Source organism: Rhipicephalus sanguineus, chromosome 6, assembly GCF_013339695.2.
Source record: "Rhipicephalus sanguineus isolate Rsan-2018 chromosome 6, BIME_Rsan_1.4, whole genome shotgun sequence".
In the NCBI taxonomy this organism is placed as follows: domain Eukaryota; kingdom Metazoa; phylum Arthropoda; class Arachnida; order Ixodida; family Ixodidae; genus Rhipicephalus; species Rhipicephalus sanguineus.
This window is the reverse complement of record NC_051181.1, coordinates 115,301,454-115,322,732: the sequence shown is the minus strand read 5'-3', so window position 1 is coordinate 115,322,732 and position 21,279 is coordinate 115,301,454. Positions and strand designations below refer to the sequence as shown.

Here is a 21,279-nt window from a genome sequence, read left to right as displayed (position 1 = left end):
GTCCGGATGAGAAAAATTTTAGTGAGTCTGAGTCCTGTTGAGGAAAGTTTCAGTGAGTCTGAGTCCGAGTGAGCCCTAAGCGCAAAAGATATTTCTTGAGTGAGTCTGTGTGAGCTCCGCACTTTTTTGCCGACCTATGGTTCTATATACACAAATTCAGCATTGCTGTCAGCCTTATGTGGGCTCACGTTTATATTCCGATCGACTCATTCATACTTCAAAGCACTAGTGTTCATACGCCAGCTCAATATTTATTGATCAGAGGCGTGAGTTACAGAGGGGGGCAAGCACCGTGACCCCCGCAAACTCTCTCACAGGAAGTTCTTAGTAAAAAAATTACAGCATATTCACGGGTGAATAATGAAGAGCTTGGGCGAAGCTCCTGAAGCAATCATGGTCTCGGGACCCGCTTCTCGTTGAGCCCGTTTCGCAGCGGCGTCCTTGGCGCGCACCGTCTCGGGATCCGCCAAGCGAGCGCCAAGCAAGCGAGCCTCTCGGGATCGAGAGGCTGCCGCCAAGCGAGCGCGGCGCCAGGCGGATCTCGAGGCGGTGCGCGCCCGCGAAGCCGCCGCCAAGCGCGAGCGGCGCCAGGCGGCAGCCTCTCGAGCTCGCACCTCGGGATCCTGCCGACGAGCACGAGACGCAGCGGCCTTCCGCAGCCAGCGCTCCTCGTCGTCCATGGTCCGCCAAGCAGCACGATCCGGCAAGCGCACTCCTCCACGTACGGCGACGATCAAGGAGAATGAGAGATAACGGGCGCAGCAGCCAATCTGAGAGCAGCGGCACCTATAACGCCATCTAGCGTGCATTCACCCAACCGCCAAATTGCACACATCTCTATGGGACAGCGCCATCTAGTATATCGTCACCCAACTGCAGTTTGCATGCATCTATATGGGACAGCACCATCTATTGAATGATACGGGAGGCGCGACGGCGGGGAAACGCCGGACAGAGCGACGACCGACCAGGTGATGCTATAAGGAGCTTCGCCCCTAAAATATCTCATGTGAGCCATCTCTTTCAGTAAAAATGTCCTTACTGTATTGCAACCACTGATAACTCATATTTGAAGGTACAAGATCAAAAGGCACCAAATAGAGCACCAATTATTCGAGATATTGGTCTTAGAAAGCATGGACACTATAGTCGAAAAAGCTAATTATATGCTAACAGACTCACGAGTCGACTCACTCAGACTCCGATAGAGTCGCGAGTCTGAGTCTGAGTGAGTCCGGGTGAGTAATATTTTGGTAAGTTTAAGTCCGAGTGAGTCCGGCTAAGAAAAATTTCAGTGAGTCTGAGTCCGAGTGAGTCCGGTTGATGAAAATTTTCGTGAGTCTGAGTCCGAGTGAGCTCTAAGGTCAAAATATATTTCATGATTGAGTCTGAGTAAGCTCCACATTTTTTGCCGACCTATGCTCTGCAGTGACATGTTCTTGGCACTGGCTTTTGTTACAACACAATAACAAGCTGCTTCCAGGTGTAGTAACTTGGTGGCCATACTACTAAGCTCAAATCCCACGTCCTACTAGCGGCAGCCACATTCCAGGGGAGGCAGAAGAAAAACCTCTCGTGAGCTCACTAAAGAACACCAGGTGATCAAAATTAGTATCCAGAGCCCTTCCCTACAACATGTGTCATTGTGTGATTGTGGTTTTGGCGCATAAAACTGCAGAATTTGAATTTTGTCAGCACACTATTTCGTAAAGATGCGTCTTCTTAATCTGTGGTGGTGCTGTCTGGCCATGTCCTATTCTTCACACAGCTCCCACGATGGTACACTAAGTGTGATTGGTCAACAGTGGGCAAATAAAACTAATGGAAGCCTCAGCACAGAGCCCTTTCTTCAACAGACGTGATTATCTCTGTCTGGGTACACACCAGAGTTGCCAGATGCTACCGACCTAACAAGGACATAATCACCACAAAAGAAGCCCCAAAAAAGTGGCGCGACTTTTGTGAAGGAGCCCAAGAGAAGCGGAAATTTAATCATTTTTCCATTCTTGAAAATAATCATTATAATAAAAATGTCACTCAAATACGAAGGGGAGTCGAAAACATCAATTTAATTATTTCGTACAGCGAAAATATGCGCAACTATGAACGAAAGCACATATTTACTTTTTAACATTTTCTCCAGGGTAGTCTCCATTCGGTTGAATGCACGTTTGCCAGTGCATCATTAACGTTACTTGTTGATTTGCCCTGCGTATCTTTCACTTCAACACTCAACTACTCAAAGTCATCGACAAACGCACAGTTAGTGAACAACAAACGATATGTTGGTCCTCTGTGACTGTTCCCGCTACGACACAGAACGACAGATTCTAAAGGCAGCACTGCATTTGCAACACGGCTTGAGCTTGGAGCTGCAGCTTCTTCTCGACCCGTGGCAAGACAGTGATTGTGCGATGAGCAACACTACAGCGCTATTGGTGTTTTTGAGAACCACTGGACATAACGAAACTTTGTGAATGACTCTTTTGCATATATATGTGTGTTTGTGAGTCTATGTATTATCTTTGTGTATATGTGATCATTGTACATATCATGGTGACCACCTGACACCTGGAGTAGCAAGCCAGGCGATAAACCAGGCTAATGTCACTGGGAATTTCATTAAAGATTGTTATCTCTCACCAAAATAACTATATTTGCTGGAAAAATGCAAATAAGCCCAAAAAAACGCGACAAGCGGCTGGAAAATTCTACAAGCGACTCGGCGAAAAAAGAAGCCCAAATCCGCTTATTATAAGCGGAACTGGCAACTCTGGTACACACTTCTCCAGCAAAGACGAGCACTTATTCAATGACAGGCCATGCACAGTTAAAAGTCAACCATTACATAACTTGCTGAGAAATCAAAATTAATTTCAACATAGGTCAACCCATATTCTTTTGAAAAAATGAACAAACTTTAAACATGACACGCCTTCATTTACCATTGTCAGTCAGTGGCATCCATGGTTGTTTTCTAATAGTTTTATACATTGTGTAATGCTATTTTCTGCCTTTCCTATTCTGGTTTGTCTGCTTACCGAAAATGTTTTGTGTATGATGTAGCAGTGCAGCTAGTATTGCTTGAAGAATGGCAGACCCAACATAGTAACTCTGTTTCCTATCAATAGTTCTGCTAGCTTTGTTCACAAATGCAATTCTAAATTTTGTGCCCACAAATATTGGTCAGTAGCACATTTTTTATAATATTTCTGAAAACATAAAGAAGACCAGCCTATATTCAAGTTGGTTTCCAACCGTAAATAGTTACCAATGAGGTATTATCGGTAACAGGTTACTTTTTGAGGTAACTTTTGACTTGTTACTTTTTCATTAGAGCAACGTGCAACTGTAACAGTTACTTTCTAAAGTATATGGCAATGCTACTCTATTGCAGTTACTAAAATTCGTATAGTTGTATCTGACAAATAACATTTTATCAATTAAAGAAAAGGCAAAAGATGAAATAGCTGTGGATACTTCTGATACCTATGTTTATCATAGAAACGCAATATCATCTCTTAGCCATCGATCGCAATATTGTTTGTGCCTGTGGCGTTTTAGTTGCTGTTAAAAGAAAAAAAAAGTAAGCTACTTGATTGGTGGTAACTCTAACAAGTTACTTTGCTTGGTGACTAAGCCTTAATTAGCTTTAATTATTTCTACATAACACAGAAAGGTCTTTTAAAACTACCCTTCTGAAGGTAGGCACAGAACAACCAACTTAGGATCAAAGTTAAGAAAGGTTTCTAAAATGGCAACATACTTTAATCAGCAGTGTTGTTAATAGTAAGGCCTCCTCCTTCATTAAGTTTTGATAAAAGTTATCAGGTTTTTCTAATCATGTTATAAAGTATGCTGAAGGCAGAATGGCAGTAGTAGTATTATTATACAACAGAGCTGGAAAATCTACCTCACCACATGACCACATAGTAGTTGAGGGGTTTTGCACACAATTGCTCGGTAAGATATGTTGGCTTAGTGGCTATGCTATTTTACTATGAATGTCGTAGGCTTACGTGGAAAAGTACTAGTTGTGTGTACTTTGTTTAACGTGACATCCAGGGAGCCTGAATTAATTCAAGGCACTCCACTGCAGCATCTACCACAGTTTTGCTTTGGGATGTGAAACTTCATCAACCAACTGCTCGAACTTCACGACACTGAACTGGCTCATTCTTAGACATGGTCCACTTTTTTTGTTTTTCTCTTTTCTCAAACCCACTCAGACTTTCCATACTGTACTGCAGCCTTGCAGGATAGCCCACTTGCAGGACAGCCCTCATGAAACAAATCTGCTTTTATTAGCGTTATGTGACTGAAGGGGGAATATTTTTCCAAGAGGCTTCGTTTGTACATTAGACAAAACCAAATGAATCGAGCAGACAATTAGGCCAGGGAAAGCATTAAGGACATTAATTATTGTCTTTAACCCATACATGCCCAAACTTAGAAAAAATGACAAAAATATTTTTTTTTTCACCAAAAGTGTACTTCTACCCTCAAAAGAAAGCACAAGTGCTTTATTTACTGCTAGGTAAACCCAACACTTTTTTTTCAAGCCGTGCTGTACATATATAGGACACTGGGCATTAGGGGTGCTATGTGCGGGTGTGGTAAGATTTGAAACATTTCACGTGCACATCGACATTGCACTTCTTCCTCTTCATGGCGTATTTCATACAAAGTATGCGTTTGCCCAGAGGAAGCGGTCGGCATTTCACGTGCACTTCTTCCTCTCTATGACGTCTTTCACACAAAGCACGCGTTTGCCCGGAAAAGTGGTCGGCACATGGCAGCATGAAAAGCAAGCAAGCACATGTTGAGAATGAGGCCTGCTTGATGTGCTGTAGGTGGCGCTAGTCATCAGCTAAAGAAATAGCGATGTTAGAGTGCATCAAAGAAGCGTCCTATATGTAGGACACTGGGCATATATGGGTTAACTGTGGTGTGCAAATTGCGACACAAATTGAAATGAAGTAGACGAAAAATCACTCTTCCCGTCGGTAGTATCTGAACCCACAGAGCCGTGCAGTAAACTATAAAAAGTGCCTCAATATTCTTATGCAGTAAAGAAGAGCACAACTCCTTCTGTAAAGCACCACCTCCATTTGCTTGGGTCTTTGGTTTCTGGTTCTTCTCTCACCAGTAAAAAGCAGTTTAGCATTACACTATTTCTAAAATAAGCCCACTCTAGTGAGCACACCAATCCAGGAGACTGTGACAGCAAAGTGGGCCAATCCTAGAGACAGTGGCTGATGAGACCAGCATGTATCTGATGGACAGTGGCCGATGAGACCAGCAGCATACCTTGCCAGCATGTGTCTGTAGGGACGTAAAATGCAGTCACTTGTGCGGCATTTCATTAACCGCTTCACTAAGACATCGCTTCTCATATTCCACAACATGGGTCGGATCTGGATAACTTTCTTTATTGACTGTTCAGAGTAACACATTTACAACAGTTCACGTTTCGAAGCTTTATTTCCAGTAATATATTCTCTTGGACATTTACATTATGTACTATGTACATCTCTCAAGAGTGTCAACAGTAACAGGTTCCTCTGAGACAGCTTTGAACACTGGTCACGCATGGGAGGTCTCACAGAAAAAAAAAAAAAAAAGAAGGAAGGACGAGCAGCATGCAATAACTTGGCTCTTTCTATGGCATTCATGCACACGACACACACACACACACACAACACATACTGTGTAGACTGTATATACGCATGCGGTGTAGTGGCACACCCAGTGGATTGCCATTCACATGACACAAAATGACAACTGAAGTTAAGAAAACACGGGCGTTGGCAAAAAGTTCCATTACAGATTTCAAGTCGGCGACATTTACTTTCGCAAATGTACACACGTGCACAAACTTCTTGCTAGGAAATCTTTTCACACCATCCTATTACATGCTTTCGGCAAGGCAAATATGTTGACCGGTTGGTCTCTTATGGCAGCAGTTGTAGACAAACTGGTCGCACAGCTGGCTAATTTGTGCTCAAAATTTTATGAAGCAGTAGCGGCTGGTAGTATCTTTTGTAAAGGACAGCTTTGCTGCAGTATTTGCTTGTTTGAACACTTTCGTACAGAATCTGTCTAACCTAAGCATCATCATCCATTCTCGAGCCCAAAAGAACAGACACACCATTTGTGCCTGAAAAAAGAAATATCCAGCAAAAGGGAAGCCTTTTATTTCTTCCTTTTATTTTTATGCCGAGTGGCCACAGCTTATGGTCTATTTGATCTCTGGATATATGCAAGAACCATTTTCTCCAGACGAAACTATCCAGTTTATGCAGTGTACTGCGTTATACTTTTGAATCAGTTCGCATGGGAGAGGCAACTGCTGTATTAAAGCTTGGTGACAAATGCACAATGAAATGCCACCACTGTTGTGCAGTGTTTGGGTGCGTAAGAGTCAGTGTGTTTTTTTTTTTTTTTTTTTTTTTTAGCCAGGAGAGAACACTACACAATTAGAAGTAACCTGCGAGATGCTACCTCATTCACATGCTGAAGAAGCCATTTAGTAGAGATTTTCTCGGGATTATTTCATCTTTCCCTGAGTCATTTTCCGGCTTGGCACAATTGACCAGGTGGAGGAAGTTGATCAAATCCTGCTGACTTCACTTAACACTCGTGAAATTCTGTTATTAAAAAGGTTCTTCTCATGACGTGCACAGTTGATACCGGATGTCTAGAATGTAAAGCTTGTATCTAAGGCATGTCACCTCACGGCAAACTAGAGGTGGTGCTTTAAGGATGTTTCCAGGTTTCTGACAAAATGCATTTCTTTCTTAAACTCCCTTATGCTGAGCAGAAAGTTTCTATATAGTGCTGCTATAAGCTGCTACACTGCGTAGGCCATGGAACTGCAGCCTATTGTTAGTGACCATCGTTAATGACTTGAATTGGCATAATGCCGCAACAAAGTGCAGCTCAGCACACGAACTCCCAACTGCCCGAAACTAGATGAGAATAACTCAACCAGAAATCTCTCAAACCAAAGCGAGAGAATGGAACTTGTCCTTCACGAACCTCACCACAGATTCTCCCAAACGGAAAGGTGACAGAGATTAATTAGGCAAGGCATAATGGAAGCACGATAGGACTTTGATAACGTCATGGTCAGTCGGTTGGAACTGGTCGCCTCTGGATGGGAAAGCTGTCGGGCTGGCACGGCGCTTGCTTCATCCACACTGTTTGTGTGTTTGCAAAGTAGTGAAGCCAGGAGCGTGCCGCGACAGCAGAGGCAACAACAGCAGGCATGCGAGATAGCTAGAGAGAGAAGAGAGCTGGCAGTGCGCTCTTTTGGACACGCGAGCGGTGTCGCGACCGGTGTGCCCTACACGCATGCTTGTGAGCAGAGTTTGACAAAACTTAGGGAAATCCAAGAAACGACAGCATCCACACATACATACAAAAGCAGCAGAGAGATGGCGGCTATTGCCACCCAATGCAAAGCAAGTGAAGTGCTCGGGCCACAAACGGTTCACAGAAAGGTGGATGACCAAGCACTTCTTTTTTAACAAAGTCACAAGTGCTCTGAAATGCAGATCCGCACAGCAATCCCAGTGATGTTTCACAGCACACTGTGTGCGTGGCAGTAAGCGGTGGCTCTCTTTGACGCATACTGGCAGCCTCCAACATGGCGGTTTACGAGTTTCCGGTGTGCAGGCTACAGTGCATGCATGGGCGACCAAAGTGCTTGCAGTATTGCAGGTCATGCACCAGGCAAAAAAGCTCGCTAGGCTAGGACAGAAAAATAGCTGCAGATTCTAACGCTGCACGGTGCGTCAAGTAGTCCATCGTTGCTACCTCAGTTGTCCCCCCTTAACACTTTAACATTCAAAGAGAAGTGTGGTATATGGCGTATATCTTATTTCTCACTTTCTTCGCTCACGTGTATGTTCTCACACATGCACACACACATACACATTTTTACACAACAACGCTAAAGTACCACAGTTCCTAAACAGCAATAGTCTTATGTGCTCTGCCTAACAGGGTGTTTTGTATTTTGTCAATAGTTGCAGATACAGAATGCTTGGGGGGCTTGGTTTGATGGTTATGCCACTAAATAAAGGCGATGTCCAGAACTGCGACCATAACAATCTATCCTTTATGCCACTTTATACCAGGCATAACATTTCGGATATAGCTGATGGTATGGCAGCCACTAGAAACATCAGAAGTTCTGTGGGTAATAGCACAAGCTACAAAGATAAGCAGGCAATTTTATGACTTACAGACAGGGACAAAAAAAAAAGAAATTGCGACTTCAGCTTGCAACAATGCATATCTTTATTTTAAAAAAATAAATGTGCTTTAACTCAACCACAATTTTCCACATTTCTCGTGAGCAACACCCACTAGAGGGCATTGCATTCGCAGCGTAAAGTTAAGCCTCATCTCGAGTGCTGTTAATTTTGCAAGCTCCAAAACAACATTTTAAACATTTATTTTGTACTTAATGGTCACAGCAGCACTTTGGCCAATAAAGTGCAATTATTACGCCAGAAGGAATACAGCAGTAGTATTCAGCAACGCGTGACTTTCTTTCGTTCAAGCGCATTAACTCTGCTTGAAATGGCACCAAGATTATAAGTGCCACCATTCACAATGCTACCGGATTATATCTACCTTGAAGTCAATTGATACTTTCCGACGCAACAATACCGCGAAACGTGTTAGAACAAGATGTGCACAGACACAATTCTACAAAGTCTCTGCGAGTAGGAACACCAATGAAGCCCCTATACGCGGTCACTGCCACACCGTGTGTTGAAGCGACAAAACCTACACGGTAGCCACTGCTTATTGCTGGCTCTTCATTGGTTACGCTCACCATAAACGAAGCTAAAAGGGGGATATATATATATATTTGCTTCCTTTGTACAAGTGTCACACAGATGGCACCAGATTTTGAACTTTCAACAAACAAGACCACCTAATAAACACAAGCACCTTCGTTTGCACAGTCAACCTCATGTACGTGAAAAAAACAAAAAACACGCTATGTGGTAAAAAAAATGCACTCCTCACGTGTGCATGTTAACAATGCACAAGTTCTTCGTGGCAGATTCTTCTATTTTTTTTTCCGTTCCACAAACTTTAAAGGAATACTGAAGAAAACATTTGCCGCCAAGACTTACAGCCAAATTGAAAGATTGGGTGCTGAAATCGATAGACACAACCTTCATTTCAGGCAGGAAATAGAGGAAAATAATGAATTTAATGTTTTCACAAACAGGTGCACCGTCGACTATAGGAGGCGAAGTTTGGTGATGTTTTATGTACCCGAAAAGGGCATCTGAACCCGCTCAGCCCCCGCTACGGTTCCTAGAACCACTACAAACGGTGCCGGCAGCGAACAATGCTCCTGGGTGGGATAAAGCCCCTAAAGAGGGGGGACGTCTCAGCGCCTTTGTGGAAAGGGGAGAGTAAGATGTAAAGGAGAGGTGGACAGGAACACGTGCACCCTACATGTGCTGCGGTAAATGTGACGTCACGGCTCGCAGCCGCCGCGCGCTGGAAATCCAACAAAAATACAGCCAACTGTTCAAAAATACGCGAAATAAACTCCGTTTATCGGAACAGCCGAGTCTTCCAAGTAGAATTTTGAAGTTTTCGTCAGTTTTTACAATTTTTGTTCAGTATCCCTTCAAATTTTGCCAAAACTGCATTACACACAAGACCACTGGAGCAATGACACACAAATATAACATCTGTGCTTCGTTAACACAGCGTCCAAAGAAAAAATAAAGGCAGACTAACTAGACACATGCGAACAAAATATGCACGTGTTATTGGTCTTGTGACCCACACATCCAACGCATAGGCAGATTTTCATACATGGGAAACATTGATGGATGTTATATCCTTTGAGAGTGCAAGGTATTCCAAACAAGCACTTGTTATCGCCCCCCATCAAACAAGCAATTTGTAAATAGAACAAACAGGTCAAAATAAGCGAGAAAGCTGTTCACAAATTCAGCTAACATCAAACTAAGAGATTAACAAAATGAGGTAATAAAAAGCCTCCAATACCCAAAGGCCACATTTTTTTTTTAAGATTTCGTGTGGCGTGAACGCCACAATAAAAAAGAAAAATGGAATGTTGTACTAAAGAAACAGGTTTGCACTAGCGCTGAAGTATACATGTGTGAGTATCTTTAAGAGGGTGCTGCCGCCCCACTCTAGTAAGCGAATTCTCCGCCAACCACGCTCGAAGAACTTGGCTCAGAGTGAAATGTAACACTCCATGCAAGAAAAATACAACAGTACTGTGCCGTACAAAATATAAGTACACTGAACATTAATAGCAATGTCGTCACAACAGTCGCACATCATCTGACATAACGGTGTTGATTTGCAAAATATACGTGCGAAACGTGAGGTAAATGAAAGTTCGCTACTACTTATCTACATACACAACCGAGAAAAAAGGGTGGTTAAATAGAGTGAAAAGCTCACTCCGTGGTAAGGAAAGCTAAATAAGACAATCACAACCTATATAAAGTAACATGGCAGTCTCACATGCGTTGACCATATTAACATAACGGGGCCCCTTAAACATCCTTACTACCGACTCACTGTCAGTCACAAATGTGAAATCACTCAGCCTGCGTTATGTAGTTCAGTTGAAAGTGTTGTTCTGCCAGCACATTTCAAGCACGAACCTATAAGGAAAAAATTATATGTGCAAGTGTCTCCTGCATCCAGTTTTGCATTGCAAATGATAAAAACATTCATAGCGGTGTCACTGCATGCTGAAACCCTTAAATTCAAACAACTGGCAGTCCAAACATGTTTTGTTTGCCTTGTAAAAACTTAACTGACGCAAGGCAACAGTGAACATGTTTTGAGTGATATCAAACTGAAGAGAACAATTAGCACTACTTCTCCAAGTAAATAAACAGCAGAGAAGAAAAAGACTCGCTTCTGGATTTCAGTTGCAGCGATATTACATTGGTTTACACGCCCCACCTCTATATAGAGATTTAGATGAAGTTATTTACATCAACTCAACAACACTCATTTCGCAACAAATGCAAGCTAGGTAGTTTCCACGTTGTTCCCTCTGGTACAGCCAGATGACTAACCAGGCCTTCACAACAATGAAATAAATGCTAAAGTGTAAACATGCGCAGTTGTTTTGGTAAAAAAAAAAAATATCAGAACCTCCGTAACATGTTTCTCTCGGGACTGCGGAAACTGACTGCTGGAACTAGGAAAAGGCGTTACACAAATGTTCCAAATACACTGAATGTCTCAAGGACAACGAGCACTTTCCTGGGAGGACGTGTTAGTGGCTTTGCTCACATATGAGCAAACGAGTTTTCAAAAGAGTGTAGTGCTCGATGCAGGCCAAACTAGCATTGAAAAGAGCTCACCACAATAGTTCGATAACAAATAAGTTAAGAAGTCACCGGAGGAAACAAATGCACTAAATAATGCCAAGTTTTTTTGGATTTTGGCCTTCTTTAGAAATCACAAAAGTGTGTATGGCACTAAGGCTGCAACTAAAAGCATGAAGCACACATAGTGATCACAGAGATTCGTTAAGTATAATGTACAGCTATCAGCCTTTGAATCCAGAATGTAGCGAAACAAGACACCTCACAGTCAGCTGTCTTGGATAGCTTCCCTTGACAAACTACTGTGGTAAACTCACCACCATGCGATGTTTTACCTGGTTTCTTACTTTAAAGGGCTCCCCACCAGGCCTCGTCAAAACTTTTATGCACTGCAAGTTCTAAAGCACCCTCTAATGAGCGGCGAATGGCTGTTCATAATGTTCAGACCTAATGAGTGACCCTTTAAGTAGTCTGCAGCTCGTCACTCGATGCGGGGAAGTCGGTACAAGCCGAAGCCAGCTTAGCATCGGGAAACAACTGCCGCCGTAGCTAAAAAGCACTCTTGTTCATAAACTGCATAGGCAGTTAAGGGGACTTCACAAATAAAAAAGAAAAATCCTACTAATGGCAAGAGCCCAGTGAAGCACTGTTCTCTGCTCTCCAATAATGTATACAAACACACACATACTTAAGTATTAGGTCCACTCTGCAAAACCAATTCACTGGCAGTCTCAAATTTCATTGCGCTATCATCCTGAACCACACTCGCGACCTAAGTGGCTGAAGAGGCAAGGCCTGTAACATGTCATCGTACAAAGTCTGTTTGTATTGCTATGTCGAACGGAAAACAACGACAAAAAATAAACTGTCCGACCACTGCACAGTGTCAAACAAGGACTATGAATGCTTTCTTCAGGACCACAACTATGACTGGCTGAAACTATGCGAATCATAAGTAGGTGAAGAAAAAAAAAATGCAAGTCTGTGTTTGTCTACAGAGCACAACTGGCAAGAATTCAGGCATGTGGTAAATTAAGTAGTAGAAACAAAACGTGCCACACTCAACAACGTAGTACCAAAAGGCAAAAAATAAGAGACAACAGTCTGCTTATACGTAAGCTCTTGGCTTCTGGAGCTCAGCAAAATGAAATTCAAGGCTGAACGCTTCACACACATCAAAATATTGTTTAGGTTCAGCAGGCATTTAAGAGATTTATGCTCCTTTATCCAAACAATATCTGCAACTGAAACGTTATAGAAAAAATAATAACCGTCGAATGTTACAGAGCACAAGCAGTAGCTCTACATGATGTCAGCTGCTGGCAAAAGCCAAAAAAAAAAATAATAAAATGCATTCATTCTGCCAGACAACCTTGAGAAAGCACAACCAAAAGAAATATTAACGAGCAAGCTTCTTATAGCTTGTTATGGTTTTGCCGCATATATGAAGACACTTAGGAAAACTTTACATCAAGAGAGACGGAACTTTTGCGTATGCACTTAGGTTAGCCCATCTTAGGTGCCGTTAAGAGCCTGACATTAAAGTCTTGGTATGCAAACCTCAAATGTCAAAAGACTTTCAGAGGTATGTTTCTGCTCTCTTAAAGCAATGCAACTAGATCCAATTTAGCATGTTTCAGCAGGCATAGTGGCTTTCGAAAGAAACAGAAGTCTCCCGTCTTACGATTCATGAATGTGCCATAAAACAAGCACTGTAAATGTAATGGGGGCAACCTATGGAAGAGTCAAAGCAACCACCAGCACACCGGCAAAACCCCAAGTGAGGGAAGGTGGCACGAATACTCTCTCGTGATGAAATTTCCTTTTCCAAATACTCCGGCGTAGTCGGCAGCTATCCCAGCAAGCCGAACTTCCATGCAGTTTTTCTCCCTTTTTTTCTTTTTACTTCACGGTGGTCACGAGAAACAACATTGCGTCTGCTAACATGGCAAGAGCCAATTTTTGCAGACACAAGCACTGCAATGTCATGCTGCGCTTTCACTATCAGGCTTACATTGCATCAACGTAGGTAGATGAATATGCTCTCGCACAAGTGCATCTGCAAGCATTCAGATTTGCCTCAGTGCCAGCCTACATTAGACAACCGGGCTCTTCAGAACTCTGGCACATAGAGCAAAGAGTTCATTTCATGTGACGAGCATGAGGCAATAGGGTAGACAAAGGGAGGCAGGTGCATTATGCCTGTATTTCTTTATCCGCTGTACCAACCTCTGTCTTTTAGAAGAGAAAGTTAGGAGCACCAGCACAGTGAATAAATGTTGCAACAGGACAACCTTGTCTGCAATCACACCCCCTTTGTCTGCACAGGTGCCACCAGACTGACACTCTTTCACATATCGTCTAGCTCTCACAAGTTGCCCATCTATCTATTCCAAGGGTCTTTCTTAACAAATGCTTCAAACTTTCCAGGTTGCATTAGGGCAGCTTGCCTCGGTGTACTAAACCCCAATTCCATGCTTTTTTACACTCGGACCCTCCAGGCACGACTTCCCACCAGCGGGGGTTTTGCCAAGGTGCACTAGTAGGCTTAATGTGTGCTGGGGCTCAGTACTGCGTCCCAAAAGTTGGGCTCTGGATCGGTGGTGGGGACTGCGGCGGGTACTGGGCGTTAGACTGCGGGAACGGTGGCACTGCCCCGCCCACTGGGGGCGGTTGGCGCTGGCCGTGGAAGCTGGTCTCCTTGTAGACAAACCAGCATCCAGCCATCCAAAGAAGCACGTTGAAGAATCCCAAGATCTGTAAAAAAAAAAAAAAGGAAACGTGTGCCTACAGCAGGCTACCTTTCGAGACATTTCCGAACGCAGCGAAAACACCTAGACTGCATTTACACTGCCAAATGACAGAGGTCACATAACAGACCGTGACTGCTCACCACGAATCTACTCACGACGACAAGTGCTACTGGCTCAACACAACAATTAAATGTGGAAGTGTGCTCAAAGTTCATGGCGCCTTCTTGCAACATCATCACCGTGTATTACAGTAAAAGCCTCGTTAATTAGGAAAATCAGACAACTTATTAAACTCGTCCACTGGTACCACAAAGCATATGCATCACTGTATTTACAAAGACAATAGCAGGAGCACACCGAGCACAAAGTGCACAAAACTTGCGATGTGAGAGTGTGAAAACTGCGCAAGCATCCAACTAAAACAAAGTGTCACAGTCCGCATCGCCACAATCATCAGCGCTATACAGTAACAAAAAGCCAAAACACTGCATGCCTATTTGTGTTTGCCACTGCATTGGTCGTGCGCCTTCAGAACTGCATGGCCACTATCCACAATCCCATTATTAGCCGCTGCAGTATCGTCCGTGGCGGTTGTGGTAAACAGTACATTTTCGTACAGCATTACGGCCATAGAGTTAATATACTGACTCTAGAGGAAAAGCACCCCACAGGGCCCATGCATTGAAAGTTATAACTGCATGGGTTCCGTCATGATGGAACAAAACGAACGTTGCCAGATCCTGAGACGCTCGCTATATTTGACAGTAGTAATCAGTTTTAATCTACCAACCTAAGCCAGCTACGCGCTGTTGGTGCTGTTGGCACTATCGTACGAACATATGCTGTGTTTTGATGCGTGAAGCCGTGTGTTAGCATAGCATTGTCTGTGAAGCTGGACCGATTAATAACAGTTAAAATGTCCACCAGTTTGTGCATGGTTTTTAGTAGGTACGCCCTACCAATAATGCATAACGAATAAAGTTTCTCCATTCGCTGGCACAAGGTTCACTCGACGGATTCGCAGCTCGAAGCAAAGAGCATAGGCCATGGTCACGCAATGCTTCGACTTGCAATGACGAGACACATGTATCCACATTCTTTTTCAGCTCATTGCTGCCGTACTTCAACACAGAGAACCATAAAGCAGAAAAATGCTGATTGCACCATGCAGCGGCGAATGTGAGACGTCGCCCGAAAGCTTCAATCAAAACTCAAGTTACACGGCACAAGCAGTTTTCTCACCGTTAAAAAGACTAAAAACTTCGGTTGCGCCTAGTTGGTACATAACTTTCAGAGCTTTGTCTCATCTCTTCTTTGCCAGCCGTCCTGGTCTGCACTCAAGTTTTCAGCTTGAAAGAAAAAAGGCTGTCACATGAAGTCGAGTTGTTGGTACATGGCGACAGAAAACACACACGACGGGACACTATGACAACTACGATATACACGACGCGCAAACCGACGCAATCGGCTGCGAGCGCACACTCACGCACTCTGGAGTGTTGATGTGGTTATGGTGGCGCCATCTAGTAAACCAGCCTGCAAATGCTCCCTTCCGCGCGCAATAAATTGCATAAATAGCCATGGTATTCTTTCGTAAATGTTTTCAAAATAAACATAAAACAATATCCGCATGTTTTCAATTGTGCAAATGCTTATTTAGGATTGATATATTGAGTATTGTGAGCGCTGCATAACGCTAATTTTGGCGCATCTTTAAAGTAATATGATGGCAACAATGGACAATATTCCAAGACTGTCAGTGTTCTTGTGCTTAGCGGTTTCGCAGCCCAGCTTTTCCTCTAGAGTCAGTATATTAACTCTATGGTTACGGCCGCTTGCCTTCACAACCGCATACACAGTTGCCATCTGTCTTTGTGCGGTTAGTGAGCTAGGTTTCATCCACAACGATTGCACAAAAGAATACAGTTTTATTTGACTCTGTATGCGTAGGCCACACGCATGCTTTTAGAATTGCATAGACAATAGTATTTACAGCCATGTCAATAGCAACTATGGTCTTGTCTGCAGCAGCTGCAGGAAAGCGTAGTTATGTTATTGTTCCTAAAGCAATGACTGCTTGCCTTCACGACTGCATGGTCACCATTCATGACCTTGTTAGCAAGGTAGTTTTTATCCGCAGCGATTGCGGCAAACAATGGTTTCGTTTTGACTGTGTGCATGAGCCACGCGCCCTGCCGTGGATGCTATCTATGATCACGTCGCTTGCCGCCATGGTTTTGTCCTACAGTGGATGTGGTGCTCGAAAGTTTCCATTTTGATTCAGCGCAATGTGCACGAAATGTCACAAACATGCAAACATGGTACAAGCTACCAAGAATGAAAAGCAATTGTACCGCAGTCTGCATGCTGGCATCAAACTCACCACTGGCAAGCTTCATAACAATAGGTCAGACCATTGCCAGCCAGCTCACTGGTGATAAAGTTATCGTAATGCGGGCATGGTGGTGGCACTATTAATTGGGGAGGCAGTACTAGAAGACGGGTGGAAAATAATGCCTTGTATAAGAGACAGGTCGTGCGCAGCGGCCACGCTGTGACAAGACTATGAGCTTGTACACTGCTTTTATGCAATATAAGAATGGGATTTGCATATTCAGTCATTAAATAAATGTATGTTGATGTAAATTCGTGAACACGAGGTGTCGCTGGAGACAATGCTTCGACAAGCTGTTGCTGTTGAGTTGGGTTTTATGGCGCAAGAGCGACTAAGGCTATGCTGCGCCAGACACAACTTCGACAAGAGGACTTGTCTTCTTCAAGGCTACAACAGATGGAAACATGGGTCCTTGCACACTAACCAAGGACACGTTGAGAGTGGCGAAGCTTCCACTTGACTCAGGTGCGCACAAGGCCTTTTCGTCCCTACAGATGCCGATGGCGGGCCACTTTATAATGTTGTCAGGGCTCATGTAATACTTGACGTCTCGCACTCCCTGGGCCCAGGCACACGATCCCGCAAACCAGAAGAGTGACATCAGTGCTGTCAGGCCAAGATCCTGCACAGTAAGGATGCAGAAGTTCAACATTCATGCCCATGGGCATCAACTGCACTAACTTCTATTATTGAAGTGTCCGTAAAGTTCTATCAAGTTTGTGTTACGATTACAGAAAAACTCTCGCTTTACCGTTCCAAGCACGTTTGTTCATCCATCTGTTTGATATAAATAAGTTGACTAGGCGTTTGCAACTATCAACTCCTTGATTCGAAGTAAAATCGAAGCCAGCAGTAATTACTAGCATCGAATAATTTAGAAGCGAATAGTAGTTCGAACAGTGGAACCTTCATAACAGCTTGACACGTGTGCTGGATGTTGAAAAATCTGAAAAAAAAAAAAAGTTGTTTCTTTTCTTGTCAAAAAGAAAATTGGTTCATCTCTGGAGTAAGTTCACTTTCCAACGTGCTGCTCAGGCCCAAAGCCAGGAAGGGTGGGGCCTCGCAGTAACCACCCTCCCCCCAAGAAAAGTTCCTCCTGGCTACGCGCCCGGTCCTGCTATTGAGATACCTTCATGCAAAAATGAAAGTACGACATTTCTTACAACTCCAGCAGCATGGAAAATTTGTTTACAGGCTTTTGCTCACAAGAGCATTTTGTGTTCACCCATAGTGTGCTGTTGCAATGCTGCGAAATGAAACATAGAATGCAAGAAGATTATGCTGTGACACGTTATTCTTTGTCTACACATGAGCTAAATCCATTTCACCACCATTGCCTTCTTGTTATTTTCTTGGTTTCTTCACTCTTTCTGAGTTGTGCTAATTCATGAAAACATTTTTGCAGCACCATTAACTTACCCAAGCTGCCACCCTTATGAACTAAGCTTGTTCCATTTTGTAAGTGTACCGACAAACTTGGCAGGCCTGTTCTGAAGGCACTGTTCAGCACGGTTGCATGTGGGCACATGTGAGCACATATAGGTTTGCAACAATATCTGCAGAAGCGTTAGTGAGTTCTCGTGTATGCATCAGAAGTGACCTATCGCATCAATGTCATTAAGTAACATGTGCTTATGAGTTGCATGTTATACATGTGTCCTTTGGCCAATGCATGTGATTTTGCAACGCATTCACAGAGGGGTGATGAGCTGTCTACTTTCCAAGGGCTTTCTTATGAGTCTCATGAACCAATCTGCGCCCTTCTCATGCTTCTCCTCCCTTTCTTTTCACTATACGCACAATTCTACACTGCTTTTGAATTTCTCTCATGCTCTGAACAGCAGCTGCCACAGCTCTCTGACGGTGCACATGTCGCAACCTATGCATATAGATTGATCAACAGAAATCTCATGCCCCAACTGCCTAACTCGTAACTGCTGCTTCAGTAAAAGAACACGTGAACAAGATGCACAAAGCCAGAGAAACAACAGCCCGGAGCCTCTCGACACACTGTCTCTTCACAAGAGAAAACAATTACACTTTTAAACAACATCCAACAACGAAAAATTGCCGGTTCTTGTACTGCATGCAGTAAATCGAGATAGTATTCCATCTCGTTTAACAAGCACTGATCATTCGTAGACTTACCACAATGGGTACAGTTTGATTCTCCGCATACATCTTGCTGGAGAAGAGGTAAATGCCAAGAATGCCCACACAGTAGAGGAACGAGAGCACGCCCGTGGCGACAAAGAACTCTGCATTGCTGGCAAAGTTGAAGGGCAGCTCAATGCTATCGAGGTTGCTTTCGGGTGTGATAGGGCAGGAACGGGGCACTTGGAAGGGGAAGTAGGTCATCCTGCAAACAAAGAAGCCAACAGTTCATTAAAGGGCCCCTGACACCAAAATTGAAACTTCGAGATGTTTGTGTTGTTTGACTTTCCTGTATACCTGGGCACTTCTGACCAATTATTAGTGGCAAACATTGCCTTTAAGATATTTTCACTTGGTTTTAAAGTAAGTGTCAGTGCTCATCCGAGTTGGCAGCACCTCGCAACATCACCACTGGTATGACATAGATCGAGGCTCCGTGTGACACCACAGCTTGAGCGCTCCCTCGCATGGGGCACTAGTTTCTTATGATTTTTAGGCGGGCATTTCGAAGTGACGCTAAAATGGTCACAATTAACGACGCTAGCAATAATTATATAATACATTAGAGCATTTACGATTCAATTTCAGGATTACTACAAATTACAGTAAAAATGTCAGGAGGAGGAATAAACGTTTATTGTACGAAACGGTGTCGCGGTGCTAGTCCCGCGTCTACCCTAGGTGGGAGGTCTCCTCATTCCAGGAACCCTCTGGCCTTAGAACCTGGACCAACAACAACGTCTCGTCGCCAGTAAAAATGTCACAAACAAAAATTTCGCTGTCAGGGATCTTTTTAAAATGTCCCCTGTTGGCATCATCTTAAAGGTGCACTGACAGCTAAATTTCAAACTCAATATGTTCATATTGCTTGAGTCTCTTGCATATAGAGGTGCCTCCAACTGTGTATTGGTGGTGAACGTAGGATTGAACATATTTTAATATAGCTTTAAAGGGACACTAAAGAGAAAAACGATTTTTTCTTGTATTAGTGAACTACTCTTTCACGATACGAAAAATACCACACTTGCTGCGAGAAGACTCTCAGTAAGCGGGAGAACCCTTAAAAAGAAAATGCGGGTGGCGACGCCACCACTTGGAACAGCAATGATGCTGTTCCAAGCAGCACAGCCTGTTTTTGTAGGACCATCATCGGGTGACGCTGCATACAGTTGTGTCACGCCGGGCTAGATTATGACAAGGCGGAGGCTGCACCGATTTATGCACAGAGTGTCGCTACACTGACATCATCCTTCTGAAATCCTCAACAAAACAACTGGCTGCTGGCGCCGCAGGCAAACTAGCATGCAGTATCGTATGGAAATTTGGATAAAGAGCACTGCAGCGGTCATAGCAAAACAAATGCCAGCTATGTCGTCAACAAAGCCCTGTTACCGTGGAAGTATCGGCTCACCTGAATGGATACCCAAACTGGACATTGACATTAAACGGGCTTGCCGAACAGGTCACCGAGAAGATTGACGTGGTCCCAAAGCCAGATGTGGTTGCAAAAGCAAATATGGAAAATACCTGCAAAATAAATTGGTCCAGCAAAGCTCAATGTTCGCCATGGGGATGAGCATGGATTGCATAAAGCTAGACAACCACTCAAAAATCCTAGACAAGCTCGTGAAAGAGCACTTAAAGCTTCAAAAACAATCAAACCCTGTTACGACAAAGTTCTGTGTGACGTAAAAAATGCCCATCATCATGTCCCGCATTAGTTATAACCACACACACTGATATTTGGGAACAAAACATTTTGAAAACTTTATAAACTAAACACAGTTAAGCTCCATGGTTTACACAGGCCCTGAGTAAAAGCTCGGCATACACTTTAAAGGAGCTCTTCATTGGTCCTCTGCTGAAACTTTGAATATGCGTAAGCTGTTTTAACAGGTATGATTAATCGGTGATGGTTTATCAAATTTTTCACAGCACAATGGAAGCCTCAAAATATTTTATGAGATTGAAGCAAGACTACTATGGTACGTAGCACCATTTTAATTAATTTGTTTATCCCAATACACTGCAGCCTTCAGGGACTATTGTGCGGGGATTAGCAGATACAAAAAAAAAATTGCAAAACAAAAAATGAACTGAATGTGAATATCAATGGTTAGAAATATGCAATAGGAATTCAGCTAGTGGTTTCATGAGAAGGATATCCTACATATCCTTGACTACCCACTTAGCGAAAATCTCTTGATGACGATAACAAAATTACATAAGTAACAAGGCTTCTGCTGCATTACCTTCACAATATCAACTAATCAATCAACCCATTCAAACATCCACCGCCGTGACTAAAGTGAACAAAGTTTAGATCACACTTACGAACTGCAGGACTCTGATGAATCCCCTGGGTTCTTTCAGAACTCTGAAATTGAGGTCCATCGCTGGCCTGGGTGGGGCAAAGAAAAAACAAATTAAAAGAGGTCTGCCGCATCAGAAAACAATGGCAGGAAACCACCTTCGCAATTGTGCGCACGCAAAGTGCGCGACCGTCACTACTAAGCGGGTTCAGTCACAGAGGAGAAATAAAAAAATAATAATAATAAGCTGTCGTCACGTTATAGTACCCCTTCTAGCTATCACACGAGCATGATGTAGATGA

At 43.4% G+C, this 21,279-nt stretch overlaps 1 protein-coding gene across 6 annotated transcripts in view; it reads right to left on the bottom strand.

Moving 5' to 3' along the window:
- The window catches only part of LOC119396231 (synaptophysin-like protein 2), a 35,647-nt gene that overhangs the window by 13,416 nt on the left and 952 nt on the right, over positions 1-21,279 (bottom strand). Inside the window, exons 1-6 of one of the 6 annotated variants that reach the window (XM_049417011.1) lie at positions 21,136-21,159; positions 21,000-21,066; positions 20,077-20,192; positions 18,660-18,870; positions 16,936-17,133; positions 5,466-14,120 (exon numbers count right to left, since the gene is read on the bottom strand). In XM_049417011.1, the coding sequence (XP_049272968.1) occupies positions 13,929-14,120; positions 16,936-17,133; positions 18,660-18,870; positions 20,077-20,192; positions 21,000-21,059 (777 nt within the window). In that variant the 5' untranslated portion in view covers positions 21,060-21,066; positions 21,136-21,159 and the 3' untranslated portion in view covers positions 5,466-13,928. Of the gene's footprint in view, positions 1-5,465; positions 14,121-16,935; positions 17,134-18,659; positions 18,871-20,076; positions 20,193-20,999; positions 21,067-21,135; positions 21,160-21,279 lie in introns of those variants that run through there. The other 5 variants (XR_007416570.1, XR_007416572.1, XR_007416569.1 and 2 more) reach the window with 5 other exon arrangements.